Here is a 20,259-nt window from a genome sequence, read left to right on the forward strand (position 1 = left end):
GCTTGGGCAAAAGAAAAAATGAAGCCACTTTGGAGATTATGCAACATTTTCAAGGAATTTTTTTTCATTTTAAGTAGTTGTTCTTTTGAGTTATCTCATTATTTTAGAAATGCTAATATAGAAGTTGATGCTTAAGCAAATGGTGGCTCGCACCAACACTCATTGGTGGTTGGATCCTTTTCTTCTTGAACCTCCTTGTAATCATTCATGGATGAATGAAATTCATAATAACTGAATTCGAAAAAAGAGGAAATTCTCTTATGTAAAAATATTTGTCAGGAAATATTTTAAGGCGATACAATTGTGCCCCAAGTATGAGCTGTTCACCACGAGAATAGTAGTTTTACTAGTTATGTAGGATATTGTGAATCATTCATTTGAGGAAATTTCTTATGTTAAATTGACATTTATTGTTTTTGAAGATAAAAATTTCATAATTTAAATAAAAGTAAAATTTACAAATTAAAGCCTATAATAGGCCATTCACCGGAAAAAAAACTGAAAAAATTCAATTATTTATCATGGTATAGTTAATTATAAAATACAAAATTACAACAAAAATACAAAATAAATATAAATTTCATAAAACTAGAGCTTCGTGCTAACACATGCCATTAATTAGTTTATTGCATTTTGTTATCATCTGATATTCTAAAAACAAGTAAACCGATATATAAAAAAGCAATCTATTATCATAAATATATAATTTTTCTAAATTCTATGTAAACATACAGAATTACACTTTCTAATAATCATATAGCATGTTTTAAGTTCATGCAAAGTTTCACAAGAAACTAGCTTGCGATATTCGACCTAAACTTCTTAACCAAATTTTTACAAGAAATTAAGAAGGTAATCATCTTTTAATTTTGGGTGCAGTTGGCAAACTGTAGAAGTAAGGTGTAGCTTCAAATTTTATTATGTTATATAATTTTGATGTAAAATGTTCTTAGGATTATCTCAAAATCTATTTTTATATTTAATTATAAAATTTTAAATTTAAAAAATGATTAAAATCAAGTAGATCTATAAGCATATAAAAATTTTGAAAATAGATAATGTAGATAATATGTTGTAAAATGCATTATTTTTTAAGCTTAAAATATTTTTATTTTTAATAAAAAAAAACTCATTTTTCGTAAAACCTTTTTATTTTCCATGGTCATAAGTCTCGACGTCCAGATGATCAATCAAAAAGTTTTTCAACATTAAAACTACCTTTCCCAAAAGATTTTTGAGGTGCATCCGTAATTCTGCATTATAAGGGTGCATACTTAAAACTTTTCCCTTTCATTTTTACTCCAGAATATTCCTGGAAAATCCTTTCTCAAATAATTTGAGCGAACCCGTCATTGCTAACAAATATGTGGGTAATTTCATCTCTCTCTCTCTCTGTTCTTTTATCTCATTGAGAAAAAAAAAGAAGCGAGACGGAGAGAAATCACCGCCAAAAAAAAAATCCTTAGGATATTTCTTCAATGTCTGCGCGCCATTGAACATTTACCTGCTTCAGAAAATCTTATATTTATATGCTCCCTCCCGTCAAAACACATTTAAGCCGTTCCCTTTGAATTTTATTTTAACGCATAGCCGCTCTATTTTTTACAACCATTTTTTGCTATTTTACGAGAAATTTACTTCAATTTGCCATGAAAGGATTCATGGCCTTGGTTTCTCTAGTGTTTTCCGCGCTTTTTGTGATATGGTGAAGTCGAGGAGTGGTGATGGCGATCACTGGTTGGGGAATAACCTATAAAAACATTTCTCCTTTTCGCCCCCCTTTGTTCTGCTGTGTTCGCAAGGTTTGCTAGGAGAGGAAACCCTAATTATCTGAGCTCGAGCTTTGTTTGTTTATTGGTTGCATTTCATGGCTTGTACTATTTGTTTAGTTAAGGTTTCATCGAATTTTTTGGTTTTATAGGTCAGATACAGTGTGCTAACTGAGAGGATAGCTGACAACGAAGCTTCCATAAAAGAAGAATGCCAGGATGCCAATGGAAAAGGTGTGGTTTTCTATTCCAATTTTTTTCTTTTATTTTAATTTTTATGGTCAAGTGACGTTGCTTTTCGTGAGCGAAATTTTTTTTTTAGTGTTCATGATTAAATGAACAGTGCATTTTGCGGTTTTAGCTGCCATTTATTCGATTTTCTTGATTCTGGTTTATTGACTGAGGTTTTGGTAGCTATGCATTTAGTTGTTTTTTGCTGTGGTTTATTGAGTCAGATTCTTAAGCCATATAAATCGTGGTCATTGTGCACTCTGTTAGTTCTATTGATTTCGAAGTTATTTGAAAATTATAAGCACTGTGAATCTTACCTTTATTTATGTTTATCACTTCGGAAATGTTATGAAATTACACCAGAATGATTGTTTAGTTTTGCCATTGTATATAGATACTTAAAAGCCATTGAGTTAGGAAATTCAGTAAGAATAATCACCTTAATTGATCATGAATTTTCCCATCAATGGCATGTGAGATACTTAAGAAGCATCAAATCAGGAAATTGAGGAAGAATATTCAAATTAATTGATCATTGAATTTTCTCATCAATGGAATGTGAAATTTAGATTTTTGGCTTTAGCTTAGAGCATGCATTTGTTTAGGCTATGGAAATTGTGCTTACATTTTGACCTGCAAGGAAGGGGTTTGAGGTCTTGTTCCACAAGCTTAGCTTCTGATTCACTCCCAAACGAAAAAAAGAGGAAGCCTTCCTAAGCTATACCTTTTAATTATAGCATTCCGATCTTTGTTATTATGATATCTAATTTAGCACAGAAGATCTTTGGGGCACTGAAAGAATATATGGAGAGGAACTCAACTTGATAAATAAGGTATATGATTTTTTGGTGATAAATATGGGGACTAGCCAATGGGTTTTGGCTGCATTTGCAATGCTTAAAGGAATTAAATGGACCAGAAGTGAGAGATTTGCTTTAGTGGAATTGTTGCATGACATGGAAAATGGTTGTCAACTTAGAACTGGTTGATATCCTTTATATGAATATTATAAAGATGGACAATATCTCTTAATTTTACATCGGTAGTTTGCGCTGGATTCTAGTAATAGATTTAAATCCCTGTTTTGTTGTAAAGGTTGTATTTATAATCCTGGACCTAGTCATTGTTGTGCCTATTTGTACTTTCATCCTTAGATAAGCACCGTAAGCCCATGATCCTTCCACACTATGTTGAAATGCATTATACTACCATTAAGTTTTTAATTTGGTTGTCTTTTGAATGGCAGCCGATTGGGGTGGGCCAAACTGGAAGAAATTGAGTTCAAAAGAGCTCGGCATCACAACATCTATGATATCAGAACCTACAAGAGTAGTTCTAAATGGGCTGCGGAAGAGAGGTATGGAGTATGTGACCATGTACGCCTTGTCAAGGCTTTTCACTGCTAGAAAAATTTTCATCATTGTTCATTGCATCCTTTAATGCCTGAAGTTGCTGTTTATTTAACCTTACAAATGAAAATCATACTTATTGTTTTATTTTTATTACCAATGGATACTTTTGACAACAGAACACTTCAAATATATCTATTTATGGAGTACATGCTTCCACTTTATCACTTAGTAACTAGCATACCCACAAATGCCTTTGGATCACTCACATTAGAGCCATGCTTGTCATGTTGATAAGAAGTGGTCAAAGGAGCAAGTCGTCGAAGTTTGAGCCTCCCCCAAATTGTGAACAATCACCAGGGCCTGCATGGCATAGTGCTTTCTACCCAAATTTATTTCGAAAGATACCATGTGCCTACTGATCCCTATATTTGGTTATTGATATGGACCATTGAGTTTTAGTTTCACCTTTGTATCTTTTCTGATATCTCTAAAAAAAATTTGTATCTTTTCTGATAAGCAATCAAGTTATTCCATTGAAGAAAATGTATCAAACATCAATTTATCCCCAAACAGTGCAGATAAACAGCAAGGATAGTTTTTTGTTATTATTTTAATTTATTTTTTGGTTTTTTGGTGGGTGGGTGGATGGTAGGGGAGGGGCTACAGAACAACCAAGAGAGTATTAACACCATCCTCCATGGTAAGGGATTGACTTCCAACTATCAAGAAAGCACTTGGAGGATGGTCCCGCTTCTCCTGAACCTGGTGCCTCTAACCAGTGTTCATAGTAGCCTTGTCAGTCATCATTGCTCTACCCCTTAATAAGGTGATTCATGTCCTTCCTACCTATTTAGCTATAATTTTCTGCAACATACCCTTTATATTTGATGACTTTCTCGTATGCTCTTAGTTTCATTCTTCTAGAATATGAATCATCCTCTAAGTAGTTCTCCATCTACTGAGAAAGTGTATAAATTACAAGGACCCCCCCCTCCCCCCCATAAATCAATGAACGTGCTAGTTTTTTTGAAATATCATTATGCTTCAAATGGTCTGCTGTCAAAATGTTTTCTTTCTTCTGCAAGCTAGAGAGGCAACATGGTGAACCCTGGAGAATGGCCTGTACACCCAATACCTTATGGTTTTGATAGCCAAGATGTTTCATTGAATTCTATCAATTGAATATACAAAGCTTAGTTTGTTTTATACAAAACCAGGTTTAAAATCCTCGACTCAATGGACTCAAAAATTGGATGCTGCATTGAGTGTGTGCTATATGCTCTATGGTGGTCATTGTGCCTAGGATAAAGTCACCATACTTAGTGGCTTTCCTTTTCCTTGTCTTGCAAGCACATCTGCCTCCTCATTTTCCTCACGCATCACATAATGTACGGCAGCTTGTAATGGTTCTGAGTAAATCATCTGGATCCTGACCCCTATGGTTCCTTGCAATGCCTTCAACACCTGCAGGCTCAGAGTTCCCATTAGAGCTTCCATCGAAGTTCGTTTTCAGTACATTGTTAGGCAGCTGCTGCTTTCAAAAGCTTGCTGTTGGGGTCTACTTCACTTCTCAAAAATGACCCAAATGATTGTGAAAATCGATTGCTGAATATCCCCAAAAGTCCTTTGATCTCGTCCTTGAGTTCGTTGTGGCCTTGAGTTCTTCTATCAACAAGGCGCCCCTTTCTCTTGGTCTTTAAAGAGTTTGTTTTTCCTTACGAACAAAATAACCAATAAAACAGCATGGCAGTTATTCTCTATAAATCAAGACCAGGCTTTGATACTGGTGGTGTGTACCATTGCGCCAGCAAGGTATCACAGTGGGCTCAACGCAGGTGAATCCAAAAAGATTGTGTGAAAGACCATGCTGGTCTTGCACAATGCAGAAACAGGTGCTCCACAGTTCTGCATCACACTTGCATATCAAACGAATATTCTGGATAGGCATACCTCTTCTATTTAAGTCGATGGTTAGTGCCTTCTCAAGATGCCTTCTCGAGAGTCACCATCCATGCAAATACCTGAATCTTCAGTGGTCCAGGTATTGACCATACTTAGCTAGCTAGCTGTCTCCTTTGGTGCATCTTGTGAGGATTTTATAGATGTATTTAATGGAAAAAACACCTTCATTATTTAGTAGCCAGATCAATTTGTCGTCTCTATATGGCTTGAAAAAGTAAACTTTGAGTTCATCTAACATCTTCGTGGAGTCCTTTTCTTCTTCCTTCTTCAGTGTTTGTCTAGGACCTGGACTCCAGGTTATTTGATGCCCATTGCCTGCTGCACATTCTGCCACTGTGGCTGAAGGGTGAGTTGCCAGGAAAACAGTTTAGTGTGGCGTTCTTTTAGGGGCTGGTCACCACCCCACCTATCAATCCAAAACCTAGCAATTCTCCCATTGCCCACTGGTAACCTAGCATTGATTACCAATTTACTTCTGCAATTATTGATCCCATTCCACACGCTGATAGCTGGGGTTTACTGCAGACACTTTTAACTAAACAGCCAAACTCCTCTTTTCCATATTTTTTTACAATCACATTGTTCTAGAGGTCTACATCAAAGGTCAGCATTGAGCCCATACCTCTTTGTTTTAGTTGTGGATGACTTAACTAGGCACCTAGATGATGAGGTTCTATGGTGCATATTGTTTGTAGATGATATAGTTTTGATCAATGAGACCTGAAACGGCGTCAACACAAAGTTAGAATTTTGGAGGGATGTTCTAGAATCTAAAGGTTTCGAAATTAGTCGGAGTAAGACAGTATATGGAATGCGAGTTTAGTAATAATAGGAGTAGAGAGGAGGAAGTTGTTAAGATTAACGGCCAGGAAATACCAAAAAGAGTGCACTTTCGGTATCTTGGGTCAATAATCCAGAAAAATGGAGAGATTGGGGAAGATGTCGCACATAGAATTAGAGTTGGGTAGGCGAAGTGGAGATGTGCTTCTAGAATTTTATATAATCACCTCATACCGATGAAGCTGAAGGGCAAGTTCTATAGGACAGCTGCGAGACCAGCTTTGCTCTATGGGGCAAAATGCTGGTGGTCAAAAAAAATATACTCATAGAATGAGTGTAGTGGAGATGAGGATGGATGAGTGGCAGGACAAGAAGGGATAGAATTCGAAATGAATATATTCAGGAAAATTTAGGTGTGGCACCAATAGGCGATAAGATGAGAGAGAGTAGACTTAAGTGGCTGGCCATGTATGATGCAGACCTAGTACAACACCTGCTAGAAGGTGCGAGTTAGTTCAATTGGAAGGCTCAAAAAGGGCAAGGAGTAGGCCCAAAAGAACATGGTTGGAAGTCGTGAGAAAAGATATGGAAACTTATAGCCTCACTGAGGGTATGACCCTTAATAGAGCAGAATGGTAGACCAGGATTCATGTAACCGACCCCAATTAATTGATTAAAGGCTTTGACAATGATGATGATTGTTGTAAAGGTGCTTTGATTATATATCAAGCTCCACCACCATTTAGATAGGCGGTGCTTGTTTATCTATTTTATCCTCCTTTCATTTTTCACTTGGGCTTGCACTTGCATATGTTCTCCCCCATCTGAACAAGTGATCTCATGCTTCTCTGTGGATCCTTCCTACGTAAATTCTTTCACCATTTTTTCGATTTCGTTCACCACTAGTACGAAGATTTGGAATTACATGTAGTATGTGGGTAAATTGCACAGTGTGGATTTGAGCAAGGTTGTTCCGCCACCTAGTGAGAAGTACCTAGCCTTTCAAGAGTTCAGTTTTTCTGAAACTTTTCTATGCCCCCCCCCCCAAAAAACATGGTTTTAGCCAGTTTACCCTTACAAAGTGGTAGGCCAAGATATTTGTTTTGTAAGTTGTTGATCCTACATCCAATGCCTTTTCTTGGACTAACACCCTATTGATTGAGTTTTTAGCATATTGCCAGTTTTGACTGAAGCTACCTTGAAACATCTGAGGTAGCGGTGAACATTTTTCATCTGCTCTTTGCTTGCATCATAAAAGAGCAATGTATCGCTGTAGGGCCTCTCGCTGAAATCATAAACCCTTTTAGAAGTCCATTCTCTTATACCCCTCTAACATGCAACGGAAGGTCTCACGCCTATGATTGTGAACATAAAGGGGGATGATGGGTCTCCCTGTAGCAACCCTTTGAGCTTTGAAAGTGTCCTTTTGAAGACCCATTAATTAAGATCAAGAATCGCGTTCTCTACAAATACCTGAGTATCCATCCTCTCCATTTATCTCCAAAGCCAATATTCATCCATAATTGTCTAATCTACCCCATCATATGATTTCTCAAGGTCCAATTTACAAATGAGCCCAGTCCCAGAGCATTTTATCTCAGTAACTTTACTGAATGCATTGGCTAGCAAAGCTCCTTCTAACACCTGCATGTCCTTTACAAAAGCAGTTTATGGTTCAGAAATTTCTTTGCCTAACACTTCTCTCAGATTCCCTGCTAGGACTTTGGCCGAAATTTTTTTAAGCCTTGCCCAGTGGGCTTATGGGCCTGAAATCTTTGAGGTATTCTGCTCTTCCTTTCTTTGGAATTATTATATGATGAAAAGAACATATATTGCGCTCTCCCCTTTATCAATTTGGAAAAACTCTTCTTCCTTTAACATTTCCCTGAACTCTTATAGAAGTGCTAGGCAAAATCCATCTGGGCCCCAAACTATATCTCCGCAAAACAAAGATAGCGCATCTTATTTCTTTCTCATCAAATGTTCTCTCCTGCCATACTCTGCTTTCCTCTGATAACTTGCAAAAAGGTACGTTAGCCATTGACAATCTCAGTCTACACTCTGTTGTGAAAGACTTCTTGTAGAAATCTACAATGGTATTTTCAGGTTCCTCTGTATTCAGGAAACTCTTACCCGAAACTGCGATGCTTTGAATGAGATCACATTGCCTTTTATTATATGTGACAGCATGAAGAAAACTAGTGTTTTTTGTTACCCTCCTTTAAACACTTGGTCCTTGATCCCTGATGCCAAAAGATCTCCTCTAGCCTCAAATAGTCCTGTTTAGACCCTTTTATGCTCACCGTCCTGTCCAATTTAGGTGGGGCCAGCACCCAAAATTCCTCTTCCCTATCAGTGGCTGCAGCCTCTTTCATCAACTACGATACCTTCCGCTGTACATTTCTATAACGTACTCTATTCAATTCCTTCAGTTTCCCTTTCAACATCTGCAACTTCATTTCAAAATCTGCACCCTAAATTCCTCTTCCCTATCATTGACTGCAGCCTCTTTCATCAACTACGATACCTTCCACTGTAGATTTCTATAATGTACTTTATTCAATTCCTTCAGTTTCCCTTTCAACATCTGCAACTTCTTTTCAAAATCTGTACCCTGTCCACCTATCTCTACCTGAAAGGAGGACCCCTAAGGTGTGGTTTATGCCTGTCAGATTCTTTTGCTCTAATCACATCAATTCAAACTTAAAGGGTTCAGGCCCTTCTCAAATCAAATTGTATGTAGTACTATTGGTAAATCGTCTGATGTTTTTTTTGGTAGTTAACAAACCTCAGGCCAAGGTGCCTTTCATCCCAATCCATTGATAAAAGAAAATTATGCAGCTTGTTAAGAACTGGATTAGGAGCACCCTTTTTTTACCAGAATGCAATACTCCATTTGGTATTTTAGGTGTCTCCAAAGCTTAGATGCGGGGAGCTCGTTGGAGGGTGGCGATCCCCCCTGGAATCTAGCTCTGGCGATTTTGGAGCCAGAGTCCGAGCGGAGCTCGATTCCATCAAGGTAGTTCAGTGACTTCAGTCCCTATCTTGTAAGAACCTCGATCCCTTACTAAAAGGTATCTTGATTGCTTTGGAAGGGGATTGCAACCCAATTGATAATGGAACACGATCATGGTTTGATGGGATCCCAATCCGAGGGAGAATTTTTAAATTTCTTGAATTTTGAACCTGACATCTTTGATTTCGTGCGAATTTTTGCTTTTTGACAATTTTCTAGCTAAGGACCTGAGTCAACTCAGACATGGGGTGCTCCCCAGTCTCGAATAGTCAAAACTGCCGGAGTTGTTTAGAACCCGAGTCTCTCACTATAGTGAATCACCATGTCTTGTCCGGTTAGAGACTCAAGAGCTTCCTAAGTTTGATTCTTATCATGGCCCTCCAATCTCATTTTTCACAATTTTCTCAATTTTCTATGGTACTTTTAAGCTATAGCGTTCTCTCTTCCTAAATGGTCATAGGCGCTCCCAAGGTAGAGAGCTTTGGCCATGGGTCGATCCTAAGCTCCGATTTCCGCTTCCAACAACTATGCTCCAAAGTCATATATGCTCTTGAAATCATCCTGGAACAATCTTCTAACCTAGAGAGTTGAAAATAGTTAGCTTACCATTTTCACTTGCTAAGCACTACTTTGTAGAAAGTTTTCAAGGGAACCTATGATTGCCACCTTTGGAAAAGAGTTCTAGGGCATCATAGTATTCTCATTCTGAGTAGTCATTTTTGTGCAGTGCAGACCCAATACAACACTGGTTAGGAGGTTCGATTTGGTTCAAGTGGAAGGCTCTAAAAGGATAAGGGGAAGGCCCAAAAAGGACATGGATGGAAGTAGTGAGAAAAGATATGGGGATTTATTATCTTACTAAGGGTATGACCCTTGATAGAGCAGAATAGCAAAATAAGATTTTTGTTGCCGACCCCGAATAGTTGGGATAAAGCTTTGATGATAATGATGATGATGAAGTAGTAGTTTATGGACCCTATTTTCATGGATTCCTTTATATATCAAATCAATAATTAGGCATTGTTTGATCCATCTGCTTGGACAACGACCTTTACTTTCTTGATTAGAAGTTAAAAACTTGGACATTCAAACATATTTCTTTAGAACTTTCAATTAAGAAAGTATGTTGCATGAATCTAAGTTATAAATGATCCAAACGATCCTCAAATAAGTTAGAGATTTATCAAGAACTAAAATAAGTAAATAACAAGCATTGAACTCTAAACTAGTTTAGGCTAGTGCTTTGAAAAAGAGCTATGATCGAATGTATTATAAAATATACCATCTTGTGGTGTATGGGAGCCTTTTTACCCGTTCTTTTTTTAAATTCTTGTATGCTTTTTCATTGAACCAAGCTTCTCTCTATACCCTCTCTCTCTAGCATTCACAAAGCTCTTTGCTAATCTCTCAATCTCCAAGGCCCCTCCTCTCTTAAGGTCTCTTCTCTCTTTGTATGCATCTACCTTTTTGACGTAATCTTCTCCCTCTTACCCAAAATCTTTTCTCTTCATCTTCCCCCTCTCTATCTTCATTTAAATAAACCATCTCATTTTCATGACGCTAACTAAAAAGTGTAGGAAAAAATTCTAGGGCACGAGCTCCGCAATAGTCCCAATCCACCGCCTATGCCTTCATATGACCATGGCACTAGATAAGGGTCATCATCATCATCATCCTCAAAGCCTTTTCCCAACTATTTGGGTTCGGCTGCATGAATCCTGGTCCGTCATTCTGCTCTATCAAGGGCCTTACACCCATGGCACTAGATAAGGGCACTTCACATTTTTGGTGAAGCTTCCAAAGTCGCTACTTGAGGGTTAAGGTGGTCTCTAAGAAGGCTTCGAAGAAGATTAAGGAGGTTTGGGAAGCCATGATGCTAACTTAGATTCAACCATTTTTTCTTTCTTTGAGCTCTACAATCGTCAATTCAGAAGCACAAAGCAAGCTAAAAGCTAGGATTCAATTAAGCAAATGGTGGTCTTTGCATTTTGAAAAATAGGGAGCAAAGGTGGAGATGGAGTTCCTTTCCTCTTGAATGAATTTTTCTCTCACTAAAGTGACACTTTTACTTACTCATTTTTTCTGGTCATCTTTTTCTTGTACTCTCCTGTCTCTCTTTAAAACAAAGGTTTTGAAAGGTTTAGAAAGATGAGAGAATACTGAATTCGGCAGAGTAAGAAGAGAGAGAGAGAGAGAGAGAGAGAGAGAGAAAGAGCAAAAGGGCTAAAATGTCAAATTAGGTCAACTTAAAACCATTGACTTGGCTTTCCTATTTAATAAGTTTTGAGATCTTTTCCTCGTTGGAATGGGCGGTTTGAAATTACTGGACACCCTAACACAATATATTTATTATACACATAATCATTCCCCTTTGAAAAACGGAATGATGGGGTGGATCGTCCACTAGTGTTACATAGACACCGATACACATATCGTGTGTAGTACGTGTCTCATGTGTCTAGTACTTCAGCCCAAAACACTAGTATGGCCTCGACACATCCGTACAACTACAATAAATAAATATAAAATATACATAAAACATGAATTAATTTTCTAATATAGTATATTGAAATTGAAAGAATAAAAATGTAAACCTTAAGAATATAAATTTAATAACTTATTCTTTGCTAGAAAAGCAAAATTATATTCCATTATTTTTTGCAAAGCAATTGGTAGAACCATTGATAATTTAACGTGTACAAATTTTAATCCAACAAAGTTTAGTTTAGATTTTAAAACATAAATTATATTTAAAATTTATTAATATAACAATAATGAATAAACATGTATCAAATATATGCGTAAGCATATGTATGAGATAATATTTTATAAGAGACTTTCTCTTTCTTTTTTAATCTCATGATAGCATTTAATTATTTTGGACTTTCAACTTGTAATAAATGCATTCTTTTTACTAGTACATTGTGCATTATTTAAATATAAAAGAGTTCCTTTCTTAAATTGTGTTGAATACATATGATGACTTTTCACGTTGCTTTATTAATAAGTATAATAGATTTCCTACTATAGATATAAGAGAGAAAAGATATGGGGACGTATGGCCTCACTGAGGGTATGACCATTAATAGTGCAGAATGGTGGACTAGAATTCGTATAGCCGATCCCAATTAGTTGGAAAAAGGCTTTGATGATGATGATGACTATAGATATAAGTGAAGCTCACAGTGTGGTTGTAGAATTTTTTAACATCTAGTAACATGTTGGGAGTTTGAAACCCACTAAACAAAGCCCCTTTAATGTATTCTAAAAAAAGATATGATGGGAAGAATAAGAAAAGCGTGTTAGGTGACCCATGTCACTATGCAAAGCTATAAATAAAGATAAGTTGGGAAGAATGTGGATATTAATGTATCAAAGGAATAACACCCAAAAAGGAGGAATGTACAAGTACATTAGTTTGGCTAGGGCTTTTGTGTGGAAAAGTTTATACAGAGTGTTCAATGAATATCCTCTTGGAGATTTTGTTGATGCTTATTGTTCGATGAAAATTAATATTATCTAGTATAGATGTGCACTTCTTTTTATTGATTTCAGGACCATGTTTTCATCTAACAGTTGTTAAGTATGCACTTTCTATTGTTTCACTACAAGCACCAAAGAAGTGAACCAGAATGCACTCGACTCAGTGTGTTCATGGAGCTCAAGCCTTAGTCTTAGAGCTTGGTGGCACAACCTCTCTCTCTCTCACACACACACACACACATCGTGTCTAAGGCAAGCACCTTGACCAAGGCACTTCTCTATCTCTCCCTCACACACAGTGTCTAAGGCAGGCACCTTGACCGAGGCACTATATAGCTGCCGAAGAGGGTGCCTAGCCAAGGGCAGCCCAAGTTGACCTACCTAGCCAAGCACCACCTAGGTTCCCGGACTTTAAGATTATTGACTGAGATCAATGAATATCAATGATTTAATCTATGCAACATTGACATGCATGTCCATGATTCTTAGAACTTGTGGATAGACCATGGACATGAAACACTCAATAACACTTTAGAAACTTACAGTTTTGCTTAACCTTTTTTTTTTTTTTTTTTCCTATGTCAATATGAATGTCGTTAATGCCATTTAAGTGATGCCTGGCATGTCATTTAAAAGGCCAATTATGGTGGTTTCTAGATCAGATGTCATTTAAAAGGCCAATTATGGTGGTTTCTAGATCAGATGTCATTTAAAAGGCCAATTATGGTGGTTTCTGGATCAGATGGCATAGCATTCCTAGCATTCTTTGTACCAGAAACTTAAATACTTGAGACTTCAGAGACATCCATAACTGACTTGGCTTGGTCCAGTTCCAAGTCTTGTCAAATTGTACAAGTTGTACAAGCGTTGGGTCTAGCGTCTCTTACAAAAATCGGGAGCTACTAGGACCCTAACGGGCAAGGTAATCCCTTTACAAAAAAGCCATAAAAGAGTTAAAAGCTTGTGACAACAATGAGTTGGCTTAGCAAAAATGGTGGAAGGGTTTATATAGCACCCTATTTACAACGTGAAGTGAGTAGAGCACAAAAAGGAGAAAGAGGTCCAGCTAGCTTAAAAAGGAGAAAGAGGCACCCTATTTGCAAGACTGTGGACTTTTAGGTTTGTCACAGATTCACAGCCACAGGAACTGAAATCCATATATCCATGTTTTCAGGCAATGGGAACAGAGCATTAGCCACTTCTTTTTTCCTTTACTTTTTATGAATTAGCCTCATATTTTTGTAGTTTTTTCCCCCCATTTTTTAAAAAAGAATAAATTATTTTTCAGAGGTTGCTCCAGAATGTTCCCAATTCCCAGCTCAACTCAATATGGGGCACAGTTTAGTTCCTAGTTGAGTTTCCTAGTTCAGTCTGGAACTATAGTAAATATGTCACTGTTGTCAGATCAGGGTAATTTCTCAGCCATGCCAGGCTTCTTTCACAGAACATGCATGTGACCACATGCATTTATAGTGTGTAATTGTCTATTTCTGGAGGCTGGTAAGGATCTCTCATGATTAATCTGGAAATATATTAATAACTGCATGGTTCTCTCTATCTTGCAGGATACGAGGTCTACCTTGTGGGAGGCTGTGTACGGGATCTTATTCTGAAAAGAACACCCAAGGACTTCGACATTATAACCTCAGCTGATCTTAAGGAGGTGTTTATCATGGGACAGCTTTGAATGGCATCTTTATCTAGGTCTCAGAGTATGATTTCATGTAGGACTTCTGGTTTTGAACTTGACCATTAAATGCAGGTGATGAGGACTTTTTCAAGATGCCAGATAGTTGGGAGACGATTTCCCATTTGTCATGTGCATGTTGATGATTACATAGTGGAGGTCTGTATTTTTGCAACACTCAAGTCATTGGTTATCCATATGAATATTAAGAAAGCATTATCATGCGGCAAAAAGACTCTGGTTAGGTGCTTTTAAGCATTAAGTGACAATTGTCTTATGAGAAAGCATAATAGCAAATGTTATTTCAATTGCCCTTTGCAAATTGTCCTGGTTTCTTGTTTTATTTGTGTTCTATACCTTGCTAATTGTGATTCCTTTCCAAAGCAGGTGTCTAGCTTTAACACATCTGAAAGAAATCTTAGCAGGGACCTGAGATATATTATCAGGAAACCTCCAGGCCAAAATGATCGTGATTATGCTCGCTGGAAGAATTGTATGCATAGAGACTTCACAATAAACGGGTTTGCCGATTTGACCTTTTTTACTTATGATTCTTCAAGTAAACGGACAACCGGATAATTAATGTTCCTTTAAACAAGACAATTTTCTTAGTAACAGTCTGGCTTAGTTCTCTTCTCTATAATTTTTTTGTTCAAGTTTCTGCCAACTTTTGCATCATGAAGTTGTGGCCTTATCTATTTTGTTACTTTTCTGTGCAGGTTAATGTTTGATCCATATGCAAAACTTATTTATGATTACATGGGAAGCATGGAAGATATTAGGAAAGCTAAAGTGTGCATGTATCTCATATTGTGCTTTTGTCATGTTGAGATTCTCTGCACCCTCAGGGTACTTTTTTTTTTCTCATCTGTTTGATGTTTGTGATTAGGTGCGAACTGTAATTCCTGCACATAATTCTTTCCAAGAGGATTGTGGTAAGCTGCTAGTTTCTCTTTTATTAATTTTCTGTTTGCCAATACCGATTGTTTGCTCTGAGAAAGAGAAACCATCGGTTGCTTCCACTCTGTTTCCTTGTTATTGGATAAGAGGAAGTTCATGTGATTTTGGTTTCCAAGGTTATACTAGTCTAATGCAAATGTGATACTCCTTATGCAGCTCGTATTCTACGTGCTGTCAGAATTGCTGCTCGTTTAGGCTTTCGTTTTACAAAGGAAACAGCACATTCTGTTAAAGACTTTTCCAGTTCTATACTAAGACTTGACAAGGTTGTGTGGAAGCATTTCCATCAATCTTTTCCTATATTGCCAGCGTCTCAATTCTTCCATTTTTGTTTAAATTTTATTCCCAAAAACTTTCTTTATTTAATCAGTTAATGTGCATATGTTGTGTGCTGAAAAGATATTCTTTCTTTCCTTCATGCAGTCAAGGCTTCTGATGGAGATGAATTATATGCTAGCATTTGGATCTGCAGAAGCTTCCTTAAGGGTACTTTGGAAGTTTGGGCTCCTTGAAATTCTCCTTCCCCTTCAAGTATGTTGCCATCTTGTTCTTTTCTTTCCAGCCTTGCTCAATTCTTGTGGATCTTTTTGCAAGTTTTTCCTCTAACCTTGTGAATGATTTACAAAAACACAGGCAGCATATTTTGTTTCACAAGGCTTCCTAAGGCGGGACAAAAGGTCAAATATGCTTCTGGTACGTATCAACAATCATGTGCATGAGGGGTTAATTTCTGGATAGTTATGTAGCATCTGTTGTGTGAAAACGTGAAGGGAAAAAAGAAAAAGGAGAAGAAAAGTATCCTTTGTATGGTCACTATAACTGATGTCTTCCTTCTCTCCAAAGTCTAGCTGTTCAATTATATTTCATCCACCATACAATATGGAAATGATGAAGAAAGCCTGTCGTTGTTGACAAAATTTTATGTCATTTGTTATCATTTGGAGTGGATTGATATAATTCTTAATCAACCATCTGCTTTGTGATCTCTGATTGTTCCAGAGGACGCAAATACGACCTTTAGTTCCAGAGGACGTAAATACCACCTTTATTCTGTTCACACATATTCAAAATAAAACTGAAGTAGCGCTACTGGTCAGCTTCCTGCTTTGTTTGCATGGATGTGCAGCAAACTAGCATCCATAAAAGAACAGACAATGATCTGGCATGTGACCTTCAAAGCTGTGCAGATGAAAGGCTGCACAAATTTCAGCACCTATTCAAAGGAGTAATTGAGGATGATGTTCTTATACTTTCTTTATTTTTCGGCAGGACAATTTAATTTTGTAGAAGAGTACCGAAAAGAAGTAACGATAACCAGATTCAATGTAATCCAAACACTAGTTTAAATTCCTTTACCCCAAATCTCAGAGCCATAGCTCCAAACTTTTGGCTATGGTAGACGTGATCTAGATGTTCACTTAGGTTTGTGCAGCTGAAGTACTTACATTCTATAAATCGAGATATTTACATTAGTACAAAAATATGCAGTAGGCTATATCAAAATACTGGGACTATCAATTGTAGCTTGATGAAGAAATGAAGAAATTCCTTCATTATCCCCTCTTGAACCTTAGCTCATCCTAGATGCTCTGTTTCACTTTTTTCTTGAGAGGATCCCCAAGAGGTTCATGAATACCTTTAAACTTGTGGCTTAAGGCTACCAAGGTAGCTTTATTTTGACATTGACCATGAACTGTACATCGAATCGTTTCCCAGGCCTAACCTCACGTTTTATCTCCAGTTCATGTTGTGAGGGTTTAGACTTATGTAACTCTAGGCTTCCTTTGTGAAGTCCCTGCCAATAATTATCCATTCTTTCCATTTGTCTGTCCCTTAACTACAATTTATTTTTGTCAAGTAATTAGCGTACCTGATGACATTTTTCCTGAACCCATCCTGACTCTCCTGAAACAGTTGATGTCAAAATATTATTGCTTAGTTTGAGTGTCTCAAATACTTTTTGTGCAGGTAGGTATGATTTTTGTTTCTATAAAATTAGTATGGGATCTGAAGTATTACTGCATAAGTATCTTTTATTGCTTGTAAATATAGATTAGAAATAAGAACTAGTTCTTCCAATTACTTTTTCCAGGATTGATTTATTTTTCATTTTTCTGATGAAAGCCATGCCTGTTACTTGGTTGAAAGGAAACCTTTGTCTGCATGTTCATGATTCTCTGTATGTTTTGGATATTCTAGAACACATTACGTTGTTTCTGAATTAACCTATGGTTGTCCTGTGCAGACTCTGTTTTCTAACTTGGATAAACTTCTTGCCCCTAATCGGCCTTGCCACAGTAGTTTATGGTAAGTCTATTCTATTACCAACGTTTGAAGTTTGTTTTACATTGACATAATGGTTTGCTTGAAAGAAGCTTGATACATATACTTTCCAACATTGGACTAAGAATGTTATGGAATTTCTCATTTTTCTTTCAATAATGTTTGGTTTTTACCTATTTTATATTCATTATCCAACTGTTATATCACTTGAAGGATTTCATTTGAAGTGCTACCTCTTCAAATTGCAGAATTATTTCACGATAGATGGCTAATTTGATAATCGAAGAGTTTATTGTGTGCCTGATGCATAAGTTCGTCCTGGTTTTAACTGGATTTGAGATACGTAATACATCCTAAATAACTGCAAATGCATTTTCTCCTTAGATCATGTGTTTGCAGCTTCTAAAAATAGTGCAAATCTGATGATTTGTGAAGAATTAAAATGAAGTTGCAAAAAAAACAGTTCCAAATAGATTACTTTTAAGCATAGATTCTTTTTTTGAAAAAAAATTCCGATTCATGTCTGGGTGGTTGAGATCGACCTGTGAAAGTTTTGATACAAAATCCATAACTAAGATGGACTTTATTTGTATGGCAGACACATTTGAATGTGTGTCAGCCAATGCACCAAAACCCTTTCCCTCGATAATTATGTGGTTGGATGTGTTATTTAGAAGCCAAGCAGTTGAGAAATCATTTTCTTATCTGATTTTTAGGTGCAGATGTGCATGAGTGAACGTGAATTTATGTGTTACCCATCTTATAGTATTACCAAAAAAAGAAAAGCTATTATATAGGGTATTCTCACATTTTCTTGCTTGATTCCTAGGGTGGGAATACTAGCATTCCATCTTGCTTTGGTTGATGAACCTCAAGACCCTTTGGTAGTTGCGACATTTACCCTTGCTGTGCATAATGGTGGACACTTAGCAGAGGCAATAAGTCTTGCGAGGCACATTGATCAACCCCACAACTCAATTTTCCCTGAGTTACTAGAACCCAAGAAATTTGATACAGATACAGCGTTGATTGATGAGGTTCTGGATCTTGCATCATTAGTGAAAGCAGCTTTGAGTATGATGACCGATGAATATATTGTGTCACAAGCCATGGCAAAATATCCTCAAGCTCCTTTTTCTGATCTGGTGGGCCCCGATATTCTTTTTGTGTTTGTCATTTACACTTGTATGACGTCAATACTGATCTCTCTCTCATATCGCATATCGGTGCAGGTGTTCATCCCATTGCAGGTTTATCTAAAGGTGTCTAAATTATTTGAGTGTGTACAAGGTGGCAAGGAGAAGGGCTTTGTACCTAAGCGTGGGAAAACATTAAATTATGAGTCTTTAGCTCAAGGTGGATTGAGAGAGGTGAGGCACACATTTGCAAGAATCGTTTTTGATACTGTTTATCCCAACATAGGGTAAGCTTTCAATTCTGAAGGAGAATTCCGGTGCTGCATTTTTTCCTATAGTAAAATAAAACAAAAGAAATTCTTGTTTGGCTTTCGATCTAGATAGGTTAGTTAAAATATGATGAGTTAAATTCCAAAACAAATACAACTAGAGACATTGGTGATAGTAGTGTTTTGGAAATCGCCAATTCGGATCGGGATTGTTGGGGACCAGTGAAGTTCCTCGTCAGAATTAGTAATTGGTCCAATTTTGATGAACTCATTTGGTTTCATTGAAAAGCTGGTAAATTTGTTAGGGATTTGGGCGATCTAAATAGAGCTATCCAGGCTTAGGGTAATACTTGACCAAATTTTGGGGTTAATCTATTTATTTCAAGCAGCTAATATGGAAAATGAAACTTGAAATCGCTCCTTCAAATTACCTAGAAGAGAATCCCATCCGTACGTTTCATATTTTACAACCAACTGTTCTTGTAACCTTATGTGGGGATGTGTGTGGAGAAAGGTTGCAAGGTTGCAATCTTATTTGTAAAAATAAATGTGTATTAATGTACACTATTCATTTTATTTTGACAGTGTAGATTGGGTGTTATTTGAAAAGTATTGTTATGGTTAAATATATACCGATCAAATAAAATCGATTGTGTGGAGTATTTCAACTTTAATTTTCTTATTTATGCAAATAAGGTTGCAACCTACAGTGTGTGTGAGAGACAGATTAAGCTCAAGTTTGGTATATCTATACTTTATCATGTACCTATAAAAAATATTTAAAATAAATAAAACTATCAAATTACCTTAGTATAGAGTAGTTTGGTAACTTTATTTATTTTTAATTATTTTATAAATTTTTATAAGTTTATGATGGTAAGAATTATGACCATATAAAATTTGAGTTTAGGATGCGGTTTGTCTGGAGCTTAGGCTCTAAACAACAAATTAGAGCTTGCTTTCAAAAAGTGTCGAGAATTGTGGTTTCAATATTGAAAATCTTTGTGATAGCTTTAAAATATATTTTTATTTTTATTTATAAAGTTTAAAGCTTTAAAAAATAGTGTAGATCAACAGATCTATGAAAATCTTGAAAATTGACAGTTTAAAAATATGTTGTAAAATGTACTATTTTCACAACTTGAAGTTCTTTTTTTCTTCATGTCCATGCCTTTTGATGTCGAGATGATCAATTTGAGGATATTTAGGCATCAAGAACCTTTTTTAGTGAAATTTTTGAGGTAGGTTTTTATTTGATTGTTTGATTCTATATAAACTTTTCCCAAAATAAAATGTACTTTGTGTACTAAAAAGTGGGTAGTTCATTGTAA

General features: G+C 36.5%; 1 protein-coding gene across 4 annotated transcripts; it reads left to right on the forward strand.

The window, feature by feature from the left end:
- Positions 1-1,178: 1,178 nt before the first annotated feature.
- LOC18434369 (uncharacterized) lies at positions 1,179-19,032 on the forward strand. 4 transcript variants are annotated; one of them, XM_088870610.1, is made up of 15 exons: positions 1,572-1,802; positions 1,922-2,003; positions 3,247-3,357; positions 4,005-4,178; positions 14,159-14,256; positions 14,356-14,439; positions 14,668-14,801; positions 15,000-15,072; positions 15,170-15,215; positions 15,397-15,506; positions 15,664-15,771; positions 15,874-15,933; positions 17,486-17,547; positions 18,353-18,668; positions 18,756-19,032. In XM_088870610.1, exons 6-15 carry the CDS (start codon positions 14,359-14,361, stop codon positions 18,948-18,950), a joined length of 1,185 nt encoding a protein of 394 aa, XP_088726736.1. In that variant the 5' UTR covers positions 1,572-1,802; positions 1,922-2,003; positions 3,247-3,357; positions 4,005-4,178; positions 14,159-14,256; positions 14,356-14,358; the 3' UTR covers positions 18,951-19,032. The 4 variants fall into 4 exon arrangements, 3 of the variants coding, with proteins under 3 accessions (XP_088726735.1, XP_088726736.1, XP_006844503.1); XM_088870609.1 differs by lacking the exons at positions 1,572-1,802; positions 4,005-4,178 and adding an exon at positions 1,179-1,366; XR_016058404.1 differs by lacking the exon at positions 4,005-4,178 and having other exon boundaries at positions 15,000-15,080.
- Positions 19,033-20,259: the final 1,227 nt, after the last annotated feature.

Source organism: Amborella trichopoda, chromosome 6 (assembly GCF_054954075.1).
Source record: "Amborella trichopoda isolate Santa Cruz 75 chromosome 6, AtrichopodaSantaCruz75HAP2 v2.0, whole genome shotgun sequence".
Classification (NCBI taxonomy): domain Eukaryota; kingdom Viridiplantae; phylum Streptophyta; class Magnoliopsida; order Amborellales; family Amborellaceae; genus Amborella; species Amborella trichopoda.